The following is a 22,025-nucleotide window of genomic DNA, read 5'->3' as shown; positions in this document are numbered from 1 at the left end:
ATTTTCTACATTTGAAAATGCCTGTACCAAGTCAGGAATATGACAGTTCTTGTCCATTCGTTTTTGATGTGTTTTGTCATTTGATTTTGCCATGTGATTAGGGACTTTCCGAATTGATTTTCCTCTGAGTTCAGTATTTTTGTGAATTTACTTTTTGCAAGCAAAGTTATCGCTATCTATTTTCTATCAATGAAAGCTAAAAAATTGAAGGTAAATATTTATTCAGTATGTTTTATCAAATGACATTTATGACAGCTACAACAAAATATGTCAATTAGATTATATAGCAAAATATTTAAACTTTGTATTAAGTTTGTCATAAACAACACAATCAATGCCATGTTTAAAGTTCCTGATATACAACATTCATTTTGACATTGATGCAGCAATATATAGGAAGCAATACAGAGTTATATTTGTATCTTCAGGTCCAACTTCAGAAGCAAACTGATCATGTGTAACCATTATCATTGCCTCTGCTAAACTTTTGATTCGACCAACAACCTTTTTTCATCGAACTAAATTATTAAATCATCTGTTAGCTTCTCCTAAATTATCCTCACTTGATATCAGCTGTAGTATTTCTTCTGCATATGATTTTTCCTCCTGAAATATAGATTTTTTTTTTTAAACTCAAATTTCAATATGTATATCAGGGTACATACTATTCTAATTTGAAAGAATAGGAATTATATTTCCACTCAAACTGACGAGTTATAGTTTTAAAAGTAATGACAATCATTTACTGTTAATATTGAAATTTTTCTTTATTATTTTAACAAATTTCTTTCATCGAAGAGATTGAGAATGAGTTAATTCTATATGCCTCCGCCTGCCTCCGCCTGCCTTGCCACTGCATGCACAAACCTTTGCAGAAGTCAACACTTTTGATGTGAAGGTTGCAAATTTTATATTGTGTGTTGTGTTAATGATTGTTTCTCATCTACCCCCCTTTTTTTTTGTAGCGATAAAGAGTGTTTTTTAAACAACAGAAACATTTAAAAAAAACCAAAAAAAACACTCAGTAATAGTTTTCTTTTGTTATTCGTAAACTGAAAGGAAACTTGAATTATATCTATAAAATCTAAAACAAAATCAAAAACCTACGGTAAACTGTTCTTTTCCAGTGAGAAACTTAATTCTCTGTTGTAACACATTGTGTAAATCTAATTCTGATCTTTGACATTCCTCCACAGATCGTGGATGATCTCTTACAATGGCTAACATGGCGGACATCACATGTTCATGGAAATTACTATGTTCTTCATTTAAATGTCCTACTAACTGATCTATCATACCTATATCACATAAAATATCTGAAAATAAATTCACAAAAATTGATAGTAAGTACACACAGGTTGTAATGTTTTATTGTCAGAATTGCAATAATCAATTGATAATGAGCAGTATTCTATTGTCACTAGTATTCTAAGTAAGATATAAACTGGCTGTTTACAAAACTTTAAACTCTCTGAAATTCTTAGGAAGTTTCTACTTCAAGAATATTACCTTAGATATATTTGGCAAAAACTTATTTTGGGTCCTCAATGCTTTTTTAATTTGTATATTGTTTGTTTTTTTTTAAAAACATTTCTTATTTGATTATCACTGATGAGTCATTTGTAGACAAAACAAGCACCTTGTGTACAAAATTTATAATCAGGGTAAATAGTAGTTAATCTTCTTTAGAATTGGTACATATGTATAATCAACAAAAAACATAAGTTTATCTATCATCATTTGAAATTTTCAACTTTAATTGTCTAAATCTCCAGCTGCATTTAAAATTTAATTCCAATTTTCATTTCTGACGTAAGGTCTGAACGAGAAACTATGTGAAAAGTGTACTTTTAGCAATGTGGTTTTTTATTTGGTGCTTATATCTTTATTTAAAAAAAAAACCCAAACAATAGGTTAATCACAAACATGTTTAACATTTAAAGCCATGAAGATGTTATCAAACTTCAAGCTGGAGATCTGCACAGAAATCTTCATTTAATTCTTATCCTACATGCACATTTAATGACATATATGTACTAAAGCATATATATTAAGTTTATAAATCAACAACACAAGGAAAACATGATAAATATCAGTATTCCTTTGATAATATCAATATTTAATAAATGCATAATACTTTCTAGATCATATTAAAAGATAGCAGCTCTCCGAATAAAGTTTGGAATATATATATCCTGATAATTATATTTTTAAATATGAAATATGTATTAAGATGTACCTTTAAATTCAGGTGTGTTGTTACAGAGAGCTGATAACATAAAAGCAGCTTTAATTTTTAACTTTTCTACATCTTGTTGCATAGCTCTCATCAGTACAGAGAAACCATCATTATCTGTGAATATTTTCTGGGCTTCTTCACAGTCTCTTGTTAGACCTGTAGAGGAAAAGACCATACTTAAACCAATTAACTTGCAATGACTCAACATATATATATAATAGTTAATTGAATACCATGCTGCACTAGACTACCAATAACAGTACTCAATCAATTTTCAATAACATTCTCCATATTTGTACTTTTACACAATTCACCGATATTTTATTACCTATGATGGTACAACAAAAGCAATGTTTTGTTTCATGTACTTTTGATGCAGTTTCTGGTTAAGAATTTTTTGTTTTCAATCTAGATCTTAGCATGATTAAAGCTTAATAACAAATTTCAGGCAGCTCTTATTTGTAGTAAAACAATTGCAATAAAATTGAATACATGGCTATCATTGTTGGAATATATAAGTATTCAATAATCATTTTGGTCATGCTGACTTATTTGTAGACCTTTCTTTGCTAAACATTATTGCTGCAAACAGTTTATCTCTATCTATAATAGTATTCAAGATAATAACCAAAAACAACAAAATTTCCTTAAAATTACCAATTCAGGGGCAGCAACCCAACAACTGGTTGTCCGATTCATCTGAAAATTTCAGGGCAGATAGATCTTTACTTGATCAACAATTTTACTCAGATTTGTTCTACATGCTTTGGTTTCAGAGTTATAAGCCAAAATGTACATTTTACCCCTATGTTCTATTTTTAGCCATGGTGGCCATCTTGGTTGGTTGGCTGAGTCACTGGAGACATTTTTGAAACTAGATACTCCAATGATGATTGTGGACAAGTTTGGTTAAATTTGGCCCATTAGTTTCAGAGGAGACGATTTTTGTAAACGACAACGGACGCCAAGTGATGAGAAAAGCTCACTTGGCCCTATGGGCCAGGTGAGCTAAAAATGTGACAGAAATCTTATGGGAGGGACAGGCAGGGATAAAACAGCATACCCTGTCCTCCAAAGCAAGGAAATTAAAACACTTGCACACCTGGCCTCACAGTCATAAAACTTTTGAGCATGATTTTTGTACTCAGACTCGAAAATCAACCAATCAAATTGCTGGATTTCATGTTTCGAGCATGATTTTTGTGCTCAGAGCACTGAGCAAAGTTTTATGCCTTCAAGACCTGGTGATCTAATCAAATATCAGTATTCTTCTGTATACAGGAATTTACCTTTCTTTCCATGGAATTAAACATAGTACATTATTGTTATATATGTTTACTTACATGAAACAGCATATAATGCTTTAGTTTTCACTGTAGAATTGTCATCTTTATCTAACATTTCAAGCAGTACTGGTAACATTTTATTCTGTAAAACTGCATTTTGACAATATGGATTGTTCTGTACCAAACAGGCAACCAGTTCCAATGTCTGCCATCTTATTTCTGCTTCTTCGTCTGATAATAACCTTGGGAAAAGGTCAAAACCACCAATCTTATGAAAATCTGAATAAAATTTTTCAATATCATTTGAAAATCAAGAAAAAAAAGAATGGACAAAGTATTAAGCTGTAAAATGAAAGCAGAAAATTAGCATTTTGAATGATGTTCTTATCTGACTGTTTCTTTGTTTCAAAAAAAATATCAATTACCAAAATCAATGTCTAACTAAATTCAAAGTCATTATAAATCTATTTCAGATATTTAATACCTGTGATCTTTAAGCTTGAAAAATATCGAATGTGTATATCCATTAACAAAATTAAAATGTATTTTAATGCATTATTCTGTTCCTTGCATGTATGTTTTGAAAACTGAGATATCATTACAGTTAATGTCTCTTTATCCCCGAAATTCTATGAACATATATGTACATTCATAAACTATTGAAATAATAATTATCTCTGGCCCAGAAAATTTATCTAATAATGATATAATGAAAACAAAATATCATAATAGTCCTCACAAAACAGGTTGGTACACATATGTAAAATTAATTTGTTTTGAATTTCTAAATGATGAACGAAACTAACATTGCATATAATTATGTGTTTTTATCATTAAAAACTGTCATTTAAAAAGTTGGTCAAATTAGGTATCATCAATTCATATTCAATTCATATTCAATTCATATTCATGTAAAGATATATTTCGAAACCTGTGTAAACAAAACCCAGTGGAAAACAGAAGCTTAGCTAAACTGAACAAATGTGTCAAGACCAACACAAAGAAAATGTTCTATACTATAGTAACATGTGTATGAACTGTAAACCATTTGTAAAATGACAACTATTTTTTTGTAAAATACCTACACCTTTCTTCAAATTATTTGAATGTAAATGTATTTGCTGGTTTAAATGATTTACTGAACAATATACATGATATATACAGATATATGTAAAGTGTACTTTATTTTTTAATTCACCATATGTATGGAAATATAAAACATAATTAGGTTGTCTTTGATAGATGGAAAAAAAAGCTCCCCCTTTTCTTATAATGTCATTTAGAAGCTATTTTGTCATACATTTTGATTTCTAATTACTTGTATTTGGCAGTGGGACAAAACTATACACCTTATCGCTAGTCCCGGCCGCTTGAACTTTTGACGCAAACAACAATCACTTTTCCATTATGTCGTCAGATATTTTGTTTTATGACGTCAAAATTTTACGGGAACCTGTGTGATATCCAATAATGGGGGACAAATAGCAATATAGTGTATTGTTTACAGTTCAGTGTGAACATTAGAATATTAATGGCCACAATAAGGCAGTATGACAAGCTTTTTCATCATTTTATCCAAAAATAACATGATACATGTATATGCATAATAAATAATAAACTACATACTTGTAGCAGGCAATTAAGTCAAAGTTCAGGCATCCAATCAGAAGGAAATTGTATGGTGTTTTAGGGCTTAAACTTTCTATAAGGTTTACCTGCGGCATAATCTATATTTTCCCCCCATTCAATCAGTTCCTCCATAGCTTGACTTCTTTCTTCCTCACTGCTTTGGTTGTTCTTTAAACATTCAATACATGTCCTCATTCTTTGTACAGGACTTACAGACATACCAACCAATGCCTGCTCTAACCATTTCTTTCTCTGTCAATATTATACTCTATTAGTTAAATTAGCACATACATGTATTTGGAAATCTTTAATTTCAATTATAAAATATAAAACAAAATTTATACTTTGAGCCCTGCAATTATAAACCTTACTTAATTACTTTTTGTCTCAAATATTTATCTTGTTATAGCAGTGGTCACATACATGTAGCACTTTTTTTTAAAAAGAATTTGTTAAAATTTATGGAAGCAACCATTTCACTTGGGGGACGGGGGTATGTACCGGTATGCCAATGGTTTTATGGCAGAGTCAGAAAAAAAATTGTGCACAATCATGACAATTTTATTTAGTTTTTCAATGCTATCAATCAAATTATTTATTTTTCAAAATTTAACACTATGAGGTATGGGGAAAATCTGGAATTAGAATATTTGTTTTGGTCATCTCCTTGAACTGAATATTTTTTCCATCAAATAGGGATCAGGATATTGTTTTCCCCTTTAAAGTAAAATTGTCTTTCCCTAAGTTATTTATTATTATATATACTTGAATTTTGTACATAGATGTTCTAGGGGTGAACAAATGAACAGCAGTATTAAATAAGCAGGCTTTTCATGCTTTTGTTTGAATGGTGATGATAAAAATATGAAATAACAGTATTCAGAATTAGACTTGGAATTTACAGTTAAGAAAAACATTGAAAAGATGTGTAGTGATTGCCAATGAGACAAGTATCCAACAGAGATCAAATGATGTAGAAATAAGCAACTATATTTAACCATATACATATACATGTATGTTATCAAAATAAAGTTTGACATGACCCAAAGTTTACCAGGGAGGTCACTTCTCTGAAGAAGGTATATTGTACTATATACAATATATATCAGAACTAAAAGTTTTTTTTGTTTTTTTTCCTTAATTTTGTTCTTTTTCTTGTACATGTACCTAATGCAGATCAGTCACATGAACAAATAATTGTCAGGAATAAACTATTCATTCCTTTTAATATACATAATTTATGCAAAAAAGAACCAGTGCTTAACAGGAAAATTCCTTTCAGAATACAACTAAGATATATCAATCACAAAACTTAAGGGAGGAAACAAATCATTATAACATGTTCAAGTTAAAACACCGTTGATACTTTATATCTACATTTTTTAGCTACTACATGTACATGATATCATAAAACAGAAGTGATGACCTAAGGACAGAACCACAGAATGATGGGAATATATAATTCTTCTTACATTTATGCTCCTTGTTGGTTTCCCATTTTTTTTTTTAAAGTATCCAAACAATAAACGTTCTAGGGTAAAATAGAGATTTACATTTCTGTTTTGTTTTTAAACATGTTAAAAGGCCATATTTTTTAACATTATTTTTTTGTTGTATTCTAAAATCCAAATATTGATGATGGATTGTCAATGTTTCATTTAAATATCAATAAACTTCATCTTCAACCTCACCTAAACTGCACCTGGTTATTAATATACATGTAATTAAGTGTTGATTTGTACTGAATAAAGAATTATGTATATTTTCTAGTACCCTGCAGGTTTGCTAGTGTTGCAAATTTTTTTTTGGACTGAGACTTTTTAATGTTTTTGCTTTAGGTGTTGTCCACATTTCATCAATTTTGTGTACATGTAGGTACATGTATGTACACAAAAATGTATCTACACATTTTCCATTGATTTTTAAGCCACCCATTTTTCGTATAATCATGATCTCATGTATATGGTGGGATTTTTTTGACCAATTTAGTTATATGGATTATCTATTGCAGGGTTCTAACTTTGCAGAGTCCATGAGTTCTGGCCTAATAGGCTATTGAAAATATGTCTGGACTCATCATATTTAAAACTGGTGAGTCCAAAGATGCTGTATATCAGGTAATTTATCAACATAATTAACTGATCCCAAATATCACCATTGTATAGTTGAAGTTTAAATATACATGTAACCTAAATTTGACACCATCTCACTTCTCTATTTAGATGTGGAGAGTGAAATACAAATAAACATATATGAAAAAAAATCTTTGACTCACTGTTGAAACCGGGGCTGCCATGACCAAATATACTATCTTGCCTTCAAAATCACAGATTACAGATTCTTTATTTCTTATAAAACCAATTTAATGGTACAAAGAAAGATATTTTTACATAAAATAACATACAGATTCCTCATCCTTAGAGAAACCCTTGATATACAATGTATTGTTCAATCTGGGAAATCCTCAATCATCAATTGATGGGATACATGTCAACTCGTACTTTCGGCAACTCGTACTCAGCCAACTCGTACTTTCGGCAACTCGTACTTCTACCAACTCGTACTTCTTCTAAGTCGTACCCAATATTTTTTTAGCATTCATTATAATATAAGTTTTCTACGTTTATCATGTTTATATCCGTAGATATGGATATTTTAACTCCTTGAAGTTGAAGTATCCCAGAGCACCCTGAGGTGGATCCATAGAATATGAAAAGGATATCTGTTAGTGAACAAGTAATATGTGACACTTTTTAAACCAATTATTTATTGCAGTTTGGGTGCCGGTGATTAATTGATCATTGACCATTGTTTCACACCTGAAGCATGTCGATTACCAGTAAATCGGTCCTTATTCACACACGAAGTGTGCCATAATTAACTTATCAAAACAACTTCACACCTGATCTAATCTTTCTGCATGTACGTTTGCACAATATTTTAAAATGTATATTTCATCACAATACTACTTTCATTTATATACGTATTGACATCAATTATACAGTAGCACTTTTGGATTGTAAAAGTATAAAAGTTAAAATAAAAATTAAGCCAATATTTAGAAGAATTACGAGAGACGTATTAAAAAAAACCACTAGTATCACTAATATTTACACACACGTACATTGTAAGAGTTTAATCATAAAACAATCCATTCTATTTTTATAGATATGTTATCCACTAATGACCATTGATTAGCATATTGTGTACTCATAATTATTTTAAGGTGCATATCAAATAAATTGCCGTCCAAACATTTTCAAACAATCAATTCTAAGGAATACTTATGATTATAACGATTAGCATTTTGTAAGCTTATTTAAAACAATTATGATTGCATTTTATTAACAATGACAGTTCTGAATCTGAATCTGAATTAATACGTTGCAGGGCCAGGATATGGCATCAATGGAAACGGGAGAGAGGCGCTGGAAAATTAGTCCAACGTTGTGAGAGCAACCGAAGTTTTAAAGATCTCAATTGTCTAAGCACACACGAGATTGTATGGTAGTCTATTCCAATCAGGTATTGTTCTTACAAAGAATGACTGTTTGTATTGTTCTGATTTGCTAGGTGGAATTTTGAAACAACGGCTGTTGTTTTGAGCAAATTTGTCTACAATGTTTGTTGTTTTAAAGTCACTAAATTGTTTTGGTTTAACTTGTCGTTTTGGTCTCTCTTTGACTAATACTGAGTCTTGTGGTATAGCTGGTACCAACTCCCCGGCCACCTTGTAGACAAAAGTAAATCTACTGTGACGACGTCTGTTTTCCAGTGTTGGAAGTTTTAGTTCAATCATAAGTCTCCTTATGCTACCTTCCATTCTGCTTGTGTAATCCCCACTGATGAAACACACTGCTGGTCTCGAGATCTGTACTTTTTCAAGTGCATTAATATCCTTCATTAAGTAAGGGTCCCAGACTATGGACGCATATTCTAAAAGTGAACGGATAAGTCCTATATACGCCTGTTTCCTGCAATCCTTTGGACAGTGGCGGAGATTTCGTCGCAAGAAGCATAGAGTTGAGTTGGCTTTCTTCACGGTTTTAGCGATGTGGGCGCCCCACCTCAGATCATCTGAGATAATTACACCGAGATACAGATTTTGTTGTACCTGTTGCAGTATCTGATTGTTTTTTTATTTGTGTTTTGCTATATAGTGATATACGAAAGAAAGTTACAATAACTATGCATATAAACTAGATAAATAATATCAAATAAAACATGGTTACGAGTTGGTAAAAATAGGGTACGAGTTGGTTGAGTACGACTTGCCGAAAGTACGAGTTGTCGTGTACCCAATTGATGGACTTTGAAAATAAAGATTCATATAATCATGGTGTCATTTTACTGTTACTTTGATTAAGGTAATTATTATTTTTAATAACCTATAGCATCCTCTTTCAAATGTTAGACCTGTCTCTATATCAGAGTATTTATATAAACAAGTACATGTACCTCTTCATCCATAGGAGCAAATTCCTCTGATTTTGCATCCTCAACCTTTGTTGCTTCCAAACAGAATTTCAACAATGCTTTCATATCTTTTGGATTCCTCTGGTCCTTACCATCTCCACTGGCCATTTCAAAAAGTTATTCGTCAACAGTTTTTACGTAAGGTACACCAATAAACAGACACAAAATGTGAGCAAATTAATATAAAAGTAATAGCTGGCTAAGTTGCGATTCAGTTGCCTGAGTCGAAGTGAATCTCTAAAATTTCGAACTACTGTTGAATAAATCGAATATAATTAAGTTCACGGAACATATATCGATATGATTTACTTATATACTTCTCTTTTAGAACAGAAATGACTCAGGTAAGTTTAAATATAGTTTAGAAAGTTGTAGAAAATTCTCCGACAAGCACATTGAGATATTCCGGAATACATTCTAAAATTAGTTTTGGTGTTTCCGGGAAATAGGGTTATCTAAAACATAGTCAATATATTCGAACTTGTTACGCTTTCACCCCATACCACAAGAAAACATAAAACTATTACATAAAAGAATTGATAAAATAATTAATAAGAATATTGTCTTTCGTTTAGTCAGTAAACAATTCCGAAACATCATTTAATTGTACTCTGTATTCTGTAATGATTTATTTGTAATATTAACATGTGAAAATAAAAAGATATAAAAATAAAATTAAATAAATATGATGAAATCGAGGAGACTTCTTTACATTAAAAATTAAAAAGAAAAAAAATCAATAAGAAAGAAAGAAAAAAATCAATGAGAAAGAAAGAAAAACACTCACCAAAGATACCAGACGAGTACCAAATTAATACACCAATCGTTTATCAATCGTTGGGAATTCAAGTTTGATTTAAACAAAAATTACGGGAAGACATTTGATTAAAAAGTAAAATTAGTTTTCGAACTTTGATCCTTTAAAACAGAATTTTATCATTTCTATCACAATTTAAGCTTTGTTTTCATTAAAAAAAAAGTGCATTTCAATCATTCATTAAATTATTTTATAAAAAGTAATTGAAGATTCTACTCTTTCTGTAACGTGCCATTCTAGTGGAGTTCTATAAGGAAATGAAACTCTACTCTAGTTTTAATTGTAAAATAAACAAACATTCAAATCTTATTAAGAAACAAAACTAATCCCATTTTAATCTAATCATTATCAGTACAGGTTTACAACATAATTAGTAAAGGTATCAACAAAAGAACTCAATTATAGATATCAAATGTTATCAAAACATCTTAAGTATACTTCTCACTTATCACCCGTTACAACAAAGTAATAATAGAGCAGACAGACATATCTCAAAAACTATAAAGTCGTCCAAAAGTCTGATAATCCAATTAAGTCACAACTGTCTTTCGTTTATAAAAGAACGTCAAACAAATATTAAAACATTCAATAATTCCCGAATATTAAAGAAAGTTTAAAAGAAAGGTAAGAGTTTTATGAGGGATACGTTTTCTTTGGATGGTTTTAATAAAGATAAGATGATTATTTATTCTTATTTGTGAATTTCTGTTCAAAACAATCTCAATCTTCATTTTATATATTATCAAGCTAGTGCATATTAATTTGACCATTAGTTTCAATGCATTTCGTACATGGTTTGTTTAAAAAAAAAAGATTTTGAAAATAGACGTTCTGGTCTTAGAATTATAATTAAAATAATTTATAATGAATATCTTATTTTTAATTTACAGTTTTAGAATACAAAGATGTACAATACAACAATTAACAAGATTCCACAAAAGAAGATGAACAAAATGGTATACGACCGAGTCCCAGTTATCAGTACTCCCAGAAAGAACAACATGAACGTGGATAGAAGTGGTATGGTGGCTCTTTTTATGGACGACTGTTCTACCACTTCTGGTAGCTGTGTGCAAAGCCGTATTCTGAGGCCATCTGATACCTACTCAACAGTATCTTCGGAACAAAGTCTTCCGTTCCATCTGATGTCTGACAGCTCATCATGTACCAGTTGTTCACAGAACCAGTGGAACCTACCTCCTTACACTGTCATAGACCCATACAGACACTACGCAAACGTACCAGTCTATAAATCTACGGTAAGTCAGATTAACTTATAAAATTATTTATAAAAATATGAAAAGGATCAATAAATTATTTATACAAATATGAAAAGGATCAATTGTATAAAGTTCAAGATTGGAACCCATTGAAGCAGTTTTCTTGTTTGATCTTCACTTTTATTATGTCGCTTCTATCGTCAGTAAAACACAAATACATGTAATGCAGTCTATATAAAAGTGACAGTCGTAACTTTGACGTTTGTTAATAGTAGGCGGAATTAGTCTTGAGATAAGATATTACGCATTTGTTTGTTTCTGCAACTGACTTTCATATGGAAAAGGAAGGAAAACATGTATAATATATATATATCTTCCTAGTTAGTAACGTACACAAACACACCGCAAGATTAAAAAAAGTTGTAACTCTATTTCTCCTACTGATTTTTATTGTTGATTCTGTTTTATAGATGATATAAAGATTGATTTATATTGCCTTTCCTAAATATCTAAATACCAAATCAATGTCAAACACACTGTCATTTGCATGACTGTGTGTAGTTTACATACATCTTACAATTAAAGATAAATGGATTATGTTGTTAAAATAATAAAGATAAATGTATTATGGTGTTAACATAATATAGATAAATGGAGTATGTTGTAAACATTTTATTTATTTTTACAGACTGTTACACTGAAGACAGTAAAGAGGACATCAAGGAAGAGTGTATGGCTTGGTCTTATATTCGGTTTCTCTATATTCCTCCTGGTCGTGCTTGGAGCTGTCATCTCATATGGTTTAGAAAATGGCATGCTGTGAATAACAAATTCGCTTCAAATAAAAGATTTAAAGTGAATGAATTGAGTTCTACAAACGAGCAGATGTACAAGGATAGATCAAGGCTTCGGAGCATCAATATCATGAACAACGTTAAATCCAGTCATGCCCAGTGTTTGCCCAGTAACGGAGTGCACAACGTTCGACTGCACATCGGAATGCTCTCGGAAGAAACGGGGTTGTAAATTGGAACTTTTTACAATTAGTTAACACATAATTCAAATTGTTAAACCATGACTTAAGTTATTACTGACTGCTTGTACGAAATAGTGCATTTGAAAACTATTATTAGTACTTAATTGTAATATATATATATATTGTGAATTATGTATTTATTGTACTCCTGTATTTATTTTGTTCTAACTTATTACTGTTTGTTTCAATTAAATATTTATTTGTGAAAAAGCCTTTGATGTCTTATTTCTACAATCTAAAACAATTTTCAAAGTGACAGATACATGGGGAATGTATCACTTTATCAGAGTTTCCGCCTACGTGGTTAGTGACAATAAGCAACAAAACATTAATCCCACGCAATGTTTTTACAACACAAGAAGCAGAGGTGAATATAAATTTCTTTTATTGGATTGTACCACAAGACAGTCAAAGGAGTTTCGAAATCAATTGCATATTTACTACAGCAAAAAAAATCCTCTCAACTTTCCCTATACATGAAATCAATTGACTAATTATTCGTTTTACGTAAGTTAAACAATCGCTTTATCGGCGAGAAAATACATTTTATTATAATTAAGACATGACGTAACAACCGTTTAATTTTATATAATGCACATGCAAGTACTACGATAACCCGGTCGTATTAAATCCAAGCATCATGTAAATGAGGACAGAGGGTGTTTCAAAATATTCGCTTCACCGCAAGAACAAAACTCTAGGTTAACATTCAGATACCTTTGGTTTTACAGAATCTTTAAAATCCTCAATACAGATTTGGGAGGTAAATCGGAAACTCTGTGCTGGAAGATGGCAATATGTCGTTACAAAAATTAACTTGTCTTATGCCAAACGTAACCTTCAATACCGAGAGCGGCCATCTAAACAGCCGGACAACTTTATAAATGGATGATTATTTGATGTTGTGCAATTTAATTCAAGGTTAACATCTATATTCACCCCTGTCTTTTGACTGAGAATATTAAAAATATGATAATAGCCACGTCTATGTTATCAATATTAATTATACATTTATTTATTTACATCTTAGAAAAGTACCATACATTCAATAGTAACTTAGTATATTTTAGAAGTTAAACCACAGAAAGTTTTTCTAAATAAACATTGAACAGCTGAGAAAACATGAATGATCAACTAAACAGTCTCTCTTGAAAATACATAAAATCTTCGCAAAACTGCACAATTTGGCATTACCAGGGATATTTTTTGTTTCTTATATTTCTATTCCATTTCTATTCATTTATACGAAACCCATTTCTTAAGATAAAAAATCCGAAAATGAAAGTTACCCATATTATCGATTATGTTCAAAACCATTCGGATAAATAAAAGGAACATATGTCCCAATTTGTGTTACCGACCTAATTTAACACATTAATCGTATATGGTTCTTTAACATCGATTGAGACGTCTGCGATTGCATATTTCTTATTTTAATTTCCCGCATATTGTTTTTGCAATGGCATTGTGAGTTTATTTTTCTACTTTTGAGTTTGAATGTCCCTTTTGTATCTTTCGTCTCTCTTTCTATAAATATCAATCGTTTTCTTGACTGTCAGTGAAATCGTTTTAATAATGCATTTGATTCTAATAATCATAACATAAGCAAAGTCGCACGAAAATAAATATTCAATCTATAGAACTCACATATACATTGGCAGAGGAACAAAATATTCAATCTATAGTACTCACATAGACATTGGCAGAGGAACAAAATATTCAATCTATAGTACTCACATAGACATTGGCAGAGGAACAAAATATTCAATCTATAGTACTCACATAGACATTGGCAGAGGAACAAAATATTCAATCTATAGTACTCACATAGACATTGGCAGAGGAACAAAATATTCAATCTATAGTACTCACATAGACATTGGCAGAGGAACAAAATATTCAATCTATAGTACTCACATAGACATTGGCAGAGGAACAAAATATTCAATCTATAGTACTCACATAGACATTGGCAGAGGAACAAAATATTCAATCTATAGTACTCACATAGACATTGGCAGAGGAACAAAATATTCAATCTATAGTACTCACATAGACATTGGCAGAGGAACAAAATATTCAATCTATAGTACTCACATAGACATTGGCAGAGGAACAAAATATTCAATCTATAGTACTCACATAGACATTGGCAGAGGAACATAATATTCAATCTATAGTACTCACATAGACATTGGCAGAGGAACAAAATATTCAATCTATAGTACTCACATAGACATTGGCAGAGGAACAAAATATTCAATATATAGTACTCACATAGACATTGGCAGAGGAACAAAATATTCAATCTATAGTACTCACATAGACATTGGCAGAGGAACAAAATATTCAATCTATAGTACTCACATAGACATTGGCAGAGGAACAACATATTCAATCTATAGTACTCACATAGACATTGGCAGAGGAACAAAATATTCAATCTATAGTACTCACATAGACATTGGCAGAGGAACAACATATTCAATCTATAGTACTCACATAGACATTGGCAGAGGAACAAAATATTCAATCTATAGTACTCACATAGACATTGGCAGAGGAACAAAATATTCAATCTATAGTACTCACATAGACATTGGCAGAGGAACAAAATATTCAATCTATAGTACTCACATAGACATTGGCAGAGGAACAAAAACAAAAAATAGCTACACTATGTATCAAAGTCTACCATTTTGTAAACTGAAAAGGTGGCAGACATGAATCCCTTGACACTCACCTGTAGTTATTCTAGACTCTAGTAGCTATTGCATGACCCAATACGTTTCTTCGAACAGTGTTGAAGTGTTTTGTAGAATTTCATTGCTTGAACTTTAACAAGCGAGTGGCCATATCTTTCAAGCGTGAACTTCAAGACCAACCAGAATTGATATAGCCGTTTCAATGTCTTACTCTGTAAATTTGTGTTACTTAGAGTCTTTTATTGGCTTATAAGGTAAAAGGTAAAATCTCTTTTTTTTTTAAATATGTAGCCTACTAGGATGGTTAAAAATATGAAACATAAACCTATTATCTAAATCATGCGATAAGCCTTTAAAATACATCTATGAATTGATATCTTTTCAAAGGATTGTCCATAAAAGCGTTTCCGCATATTTTCAATAGGGTCATTTTATGTCTTCCACTTGTTAACAACAACACATTAGTTTTGATTTCATTGAAATACTTGTCTTGTGGGAGAGGCAAACACATGAAAAAATGCCAAGTTTCTCGAAAAGCTACATTGTACTGACTTCATCATGCCAGTTATATAGAATCTCAAAACATATAGACCACGTGATAAAGATATAGAAAACGTACTTTTAACGATATTCATGGAATCAATTTGTACTGGAATTGTTGAATCTAATTCCTCGAGGACTCAAATGAAACACGACTGACAAAGTTCATCACAGTGCACTAGGAACTATTGTAAAGATACTAAATGTAAAAACAGACTAAATTATCTGAATTAGAAAGATATAATTCAATCAGCTGGCATTTCAACTTGTTTATCATAATGGTAATTTTGTTAACTTAAAATACAGAATTTCTTCCTATTACAGAATCATAATTTGGTTTCAAAATTTTGATAAAATATATAACTCTGTTAGAAGTTGAAATAAGATTTGATAAACACCCTTTAATTATATTACATCGATATATATAAATTTACTGATTATATACCGTCTACTTGGGCTTCAGGTGCTATCAAATGTTTCAAAATGGTAGAAATGACCTTTTGCAAAGATTTTGTTTTTATAATGAAATGCTAAATTAAAGTCTTAAAAATAAAGTTTATTTAGGAGATATTTTTTGGCCAATCTGTTATTGTTTTCTTGTGCTTGATCTAGGATACCAGTATAGCTGTCTGAGTTGCAAATTCACCGATTGTGTCCTATGTGAATTAACTCGTTCACATGTGATGCGTATAGCAAGAGAAGCTTACGCGGTAGATACATAATGATAATAATAGTAAATTCTTTATTTAAAGAGGGTTACTCAATTAGAACTAGTCTAATTTTCATGGAGGCCCTCAAACATTTGGTCTAGCGTTCGATATCCAAGAGCTTGCACCTCCTATTCAGACTTTGTTAAACGTCACCAATGTCTGTGCAGAAAGTTGATGAATCTGGGTACATTGTATGTCAAAGAACGTCTCGTCTTTTTCTAAAAAAGTTCATCGGAAGATACCAAGACCTTGTTGATAAACATTCCATATAATTTTCGCAAATATTACACGATGGTGTTGAAGTATATATTCTGATTACTGACGTTGTTTGTCATCTTGATAGCGTGTTATAGTATTCCTCTAATTGTCTTTATGGATCTTAAATTTTTCCGTTTTAGGTGATATTGACGTGGCTTTGTACTTATACATCCAGTCATTGTGTTTTTGTTCTGTAGTAAATACTTTTGTATTTTTGTCTTTCATAATTGCTTATATGCTTTGTCTGTATGCCTTTTTGTATTTTTTTTTACATATGACGTGGCTCTGTACTTATACATCCCGTCATTATTTTATTGTGCTTTGGTAAATTTTGTATTCTCGTCTTTCATTTTTGCTAATGTGCTTAATCTATATGCCCATTTGTGCTTCTTTGTAACATATTGGTTTATTTATGTAGTGATTAAAGTTATAACACAATGTTGACTGATGTACCCTATTTTTGACATTTTTTTAATATAAAAAAAATTGTATACGACTGTTCAACAAGTGACATGTTTATAAAGCTATAAAATCAGATTTTATCCACCATTTTCTACATTAGAAAATGCCTATACCAAGCCTGGACTTATATGACAGTTGTTATCCATGCGTTTGATGTCTTAAGCTTTTGTTTCTTCCATTTTATTACGGACTTTCCGTTTGAACTTTTTCTCGGAATTTTTGTTGTTGTAATTTTACATTTAAAAAAAATTCAAAACAACCCTATTATATGTATAAACATTTGGTTCATTCGCCTCGCTTTTCTAGATTAAAATTCAGCAAGAACATCGAAACCTCCATTTTTAAAGCCAAGAACGTACAAATATTTGGATACGTTGATATAAGATGAAGTTGGACCATTAACATAAAATCTAAATTAATGCAAATTTTGTGACTATGTTTGATAATCTTTTATTTTTTTGTATATTTTACACCTTATTTCATGCATTTTGTCAGTTTCTTATATTTATAATTAATCTTTTTACGGCTACTATAGATATAACCTTTAGAATTGTTATTGCTATTGAAGACACGACTATATATCACAATCAGAACTGATCATACAGAACTGTAAGAAACATCTTTCATACTATTATTTTGTAATTTGTAGAAAATAATCTCGGAAGTCTTGATCTTTAAGAATAACAACCAATATTGTAATTCTTTTTATCTTCATTTATTGCTAGACATGGAAATGAAATGCGAAAGCAAATTTACAGATCTAACATTGTTGGGTTGATGTTTAGACGAGTTGTATATACATTATGTACACAGCCATGTATCACCATCATTGATGGTGATCCGATGGATACATCTGTTGTAGGGTTGTCACTGACTCAGACGTACTTATGAATATAATTATTTTCTGTGACTGTATCTTACATTAATTTGTAGGATCCTTTACTATAGATAATTTAGCTGATCTGTAACAATAACATCTTCATGCCTTATATATCATGTACTGTAGTACGCCGCTAGATTAAAACTGACGTGGAAAGGTAACATATGGCCACCGAAAGCTCTTTTTTGAGAGCCCAGGTGGTCGTGTGGTCTAGCGGGACGGCTGCAGTGCAGGCGATTTGGTGTCACGATATCACAGTAGCATGGGTTCGAATCCCGGCGAGGGAAGAACCAAAAATTTGCGAAAGCAAATTTACAGATCTAACATTGTTGGGTTGATGTTTAGACGAGTTGTATATACATTATGTACACAGCCATGTATCACCATCATTGATGGTGATCCGATGGATACATCTGTTGTAGGGTTGTCACTGACTCAGACGTACTTATGAATATAATTATTTTCTGTGACTGTATCTTACATTAATTTGTAGGATCCTTTACTATAGATAATTTAGCTGATCTGTAACAATAACATCTTCATGCCTTATATATCATGTACTGTAGTACGCCGCTAGATTAAAACTGACGTGGAAAGGTAACATATGGCCACCGAAAGCTCTTTTTTGAGAGCCCAGGTGGTCGTGTGGTCTAGCGGGACGGCTGCAGTGCAGGCGATTTGGTGTCACGATATCACAGTAGCATGGGTTCGAATCCCGGCGAGGGAAGAACCAAAAATTTGCGAAAGCAAATTAACAGATCTAACATTGTTAGGTTGATGTTTAGACGAGTTGTATATATATATATATATATACGAGTCTAAATTGAAAACTACGTTCAAACCTATGACTGCGTTGGATAAAAACCGCAATTTTTATACGTGTGCATGTCACACAAATTTCGTTGTAGAAGGGTCTAAAAACAGCACAAACAACATTTTCCAAAAGACCAAAAGAGTGAAAAAGGCGATTTGGTGTCACGATATCACAGTAGCATGGGTTCGAATCCCGGCGAGGGAAGAACCAAAAATTTGCGAAAGCAAATTAACAGATCTAACATTGTTAGGTTGATGTTTAGACGAGTTGTATATATATATATATATATACGAGTCTAAATTGAAAACTACGTTCAAACCTATGACTGCGTTGGATAAAAACCGCAATTTTTATACGTGTGCATGTCACACAAATTTCGTTGTAGAAGGGTCTAAAAACAGCACAAACAACATTTTCCAAAAGACCAAAAGAGTGAAAAAGTATATTTAAACAAAACGCATTTGACTAACAGGTCGAACAACTGATGTTCTTTAACCCTGCTGACTGCCATTGGCGATTGCCAAATAAAATTGATCACAGGTTGTAACAAAATGGATCTTATATATATATATATATATATACAAATAGGGGACGGGGTAAAGCGTGCAAACCTGTTGAGTACATTGAATATTATTGCGCCTGTTCAAAACTAGGTTTGAAAACATTAAAGTAGTTGTCTAAGATAATGGATTTTTTTATCCTATAATTATTTCTTATGGTTTGATACTTTTGAAATTTGTCGTTAAACAGATTGTCGGTAATTTTGATATAAACTTATACATTTGACCATTAGAAGCTTTCGTATAATGACAAGTGCATGCTCCTGGTAGAACACCATATCATAAAAAAACCAAACAAAAACCCAATCCCTATTTATTTTATTTAACATGAACGCGTTACAAATGTACTTTCACCAAAATAAAATGTCATCAGGCTTGTCAAAGAACTAAGATGACAAGTTTAAAGAAATCCACATAAATGTCAACACAGTCCAAAATGGCAGCATAGAATATAATATAGACATGATGTAACAATATGTTATGTTTGCAAGTTAGAGACTTGGAAAGGTTAATGTTTTCAAAATGAAATCCCCCAAAAAATCTTCTGATAAAATACAATGAGCTAAGACTTCACACGTACATCCTGTATATTTTCGGTTGTAGTCCCTGAGATTCTAAACTTAAGGGATGTCGTCTGTTTTTAAAAGTTATGATAGGTTTGAAGATTTTATAGTATTGATTTTACAAGTCTTTGATTCTGTAATGAATTACTGATGATTTACACTTATCATATTACTTGACGTGCCTTTAATATAGCATGCCCTTATCAGTGTTTGCATTCGGTGTTGACACAAATATCAATAATGTGGTCATTTTTATAAATTTCCTGTGTACAAAACTTTTGAATCTTTCGAAAAACTAAGGATTTTCTTATCCCAGGAATAGAGTACCTTAGCCATATTTAGCACAACTTTTTGGGAATTTTGGATCCTTAATGCTCTTCAACTTTGTACGTTTTTGGCTTTATAAATATTTTGATATGAGCGTCACTGATGTGTCTTATGTAGACGAAACGCGCGTCTGTCGTACTAAATTATAATCCTGGTACCTTTGATAACTGTTTACATCTTTAGAATTATTGTTGTTGAATAAAATTGAGAATGGAAATGGGGAATGTGTCAAAGAGACAACAACCCGACCAAAATAAAAACACACAACAGCAGAAGGTCACCAACAGGTCTTCAATGTAGCGAGAAATTCCCGCACCCGGAGGCGTCCTTCAGCTGGCCCCTAAACAAATATATACTAGTTCAGTGATAATGAACGCCATACTAATTTCCAAATTGTACACAAGAAACTAAAATTTAAAAAATACAAGACTAACAAAGGCCAGAGGCTCCTGACTTGGGACAGGCGCAAAAATGCGGCGGGGTTAAACATGTTTGTGAGATCTCAACCCTCCCCCTATACCTCTAACCAGTGTAGAAAAGTAAAAGCATAACAATACGCACATTAAAATTCAGTTCAAGAGAAGTCCGAGTCTGATGTCAGAAGATGTAACCAAAGAAAATAAACAAAATGACAATAATACATAAATAACAACAGACTACTAGCAGTTAACTGACATGCCAGCTCCCGACTTCAATTAAACTGACTGAAAGATTATGATTTCATCATATGAACATCAGGCACAATCCTTCCCGTTAGGGGTTTAGTATCATACCATCATAACATATATGAGAAGAACATAACCCGTGTCATGCCAACAACTGTTTTTAGAATAAATGTGTTTAGTTCCGACGCAAAGACCTTATCAGTGACTCAATGTTAACGCCAAAATATGCAATCTTTAATGACTTGACAACAGTATCGTAATTATATCCCTTCTTAATAAGTCTATTCAAAGGTTTTGTAAGTTTATGAGGTGAATACTGACACCTTTGTGCTTTATAAAGAATATTTCCATAAAAAATTGGATGTGAAATACCTGAACGTATAAAAAGTCTGCATGTTGAGCTATATTTACGAATGATGTCTTTATACCGATGATAAAATTTAGTAAATGTTTTGACTAGTTTGTGATATCGAAAACCCTGGTGTAATAATTTTGCCGATTGGTCGATAGATGCTGTTTGTGTTTACAACCGTTCTAGAGTCAGGTGATATTTTGAACTGTTTCGTTTATGTAAATCTGTTGGTTGCAGTCTAAATGACACATATATCATTACATTTTTTCACCTTCATGATGTAAATTGAGAATGGAAATGGGGAATGTGTCAAAGAGACAAGACCCCGAACAAAGAACAGACATATAAGTTTGCATTGCAATGTTCGTAGACGACAAACTCGGAACCAAACAAAAAGGATATCAGTCGATTCTGAGACAAGTCCTCTTTAACAGCATTGCACTTTTCTTTTAATTATATCAGATACAAATGTTTTATGCATAAATG

The 22,025-nt window shown here is 31.6% G+C and overlaps 2 protein-coding genes across 2 annotated transcripts; one reads left to right on the top strand and one right to left on the bottom strand.

Moving 5' to 3' along the window:
- Window positions 1-204: 204 nt before the first annotated feature.
- On the bottom strand, window positions 205-10,064 carry LOC134685100 (hsp70-binding protein 1-like). The gene is made up of 6 exons (XM_063544534.1): window positions 9,613-10,064; window positions 5,241-5,406; window positions 3,583-3,804; window positions 2,240-2,395; window positions 1,108-1,316; window positions 205-606 (listed from the first exon to the last, which is right to left on the bottom strand). Exons 1-6 carry the CDS (start codon window positions 9,736-9,738, stop codon window positions 532-534), a joined length of 954 nt encoding a protein of 317 aa, XP_063400604.1. The 5' UTR covers window positions 9,739-10,064; the 3' UTR covers window positions 205-531.
- An 888-nt stretch (window positions 10,065-10,952) lies between these two features.
- Window positions 10,953-12,761, top strand: LOC134683585 (uncharacterized). Its single transcript, XM_063542891.1, has 3 exons — window positions 10,953-11,071; window positions 11,338-11,706; window positions 12,356-12,761. The coding sequence occupies exons 2-3, from the start codon at window positions 11,353-11,355 to the stop codon at window positions 12,488-12,490; spliced, it is 489 nt and encodes a 162-aa protein (XP_063398961.1). The 5' UTR covers window positions 10,953-11,071; window positions 11,338-11,352; the 3' UTR covers window positions 12,491-12,761.
- Window positions 12,762-22,025: the final 9,264 nt, after the last annotated feature.

The sequence above is a fragment of the Mytilus trossulus genome, chromosome 9 (genome assembly GCF_036588685.1).
Source record: "Mytilus trossulus isolate FHL-02 chromosome 9, PNRI_Mtr1.1.1.hap1, whole genome shotgun sequence".
NCBI classification, from domain to species: Eukaryota; Metazoa; Mollusca; class Bivalvia; order Mytilida; family Mytilidae; genus Mytilus; species Mytilus trossulus.
Note: the sequence above shows the minus strand (reverse complement) of the source record. Positions and strands in the feature narration are given on the sequence as shown.

Excerpts from the sequence above, each read along its gene's own strand:
- LOC134685100 (XM_063544534.1), bottom strand. The coding sequence starts at position 9,738 with ATGGCCAGTGGAGATGGTAAGGACCAGAGGAATCCAAAAGATATGAAA. Across the intron at positions 1,317-2,239 it reads CAACACACCTGAATTTAAAG|ATATTTTATGTGATATAGGT; the intron begins GTACATCTTAAT and ends ATTTATTTTCAG. Across the intron at positions 607-1,107 it reads CTGGAAAAGAACAGTTTACC|GAGGAAAAATCATATGCAGA; the intron begins GTAGGTTTTTGA and ends TCTATATTTCAG.
- LOC134683585 (XM_063542891.1), top strand. The coding sequence starts at position 11,353 with ATGTACAATACAACAATTAACAAGATTCCACAAAAGAAGATGAACAAA. Across the intron at positions 11,707-12,355 it reads TACCAGTCTATAAATCTACG|ACTGTTACACTGAAGACAGT; the intron begins GTAAGTCAGATT and ends TTATTTTTACAG.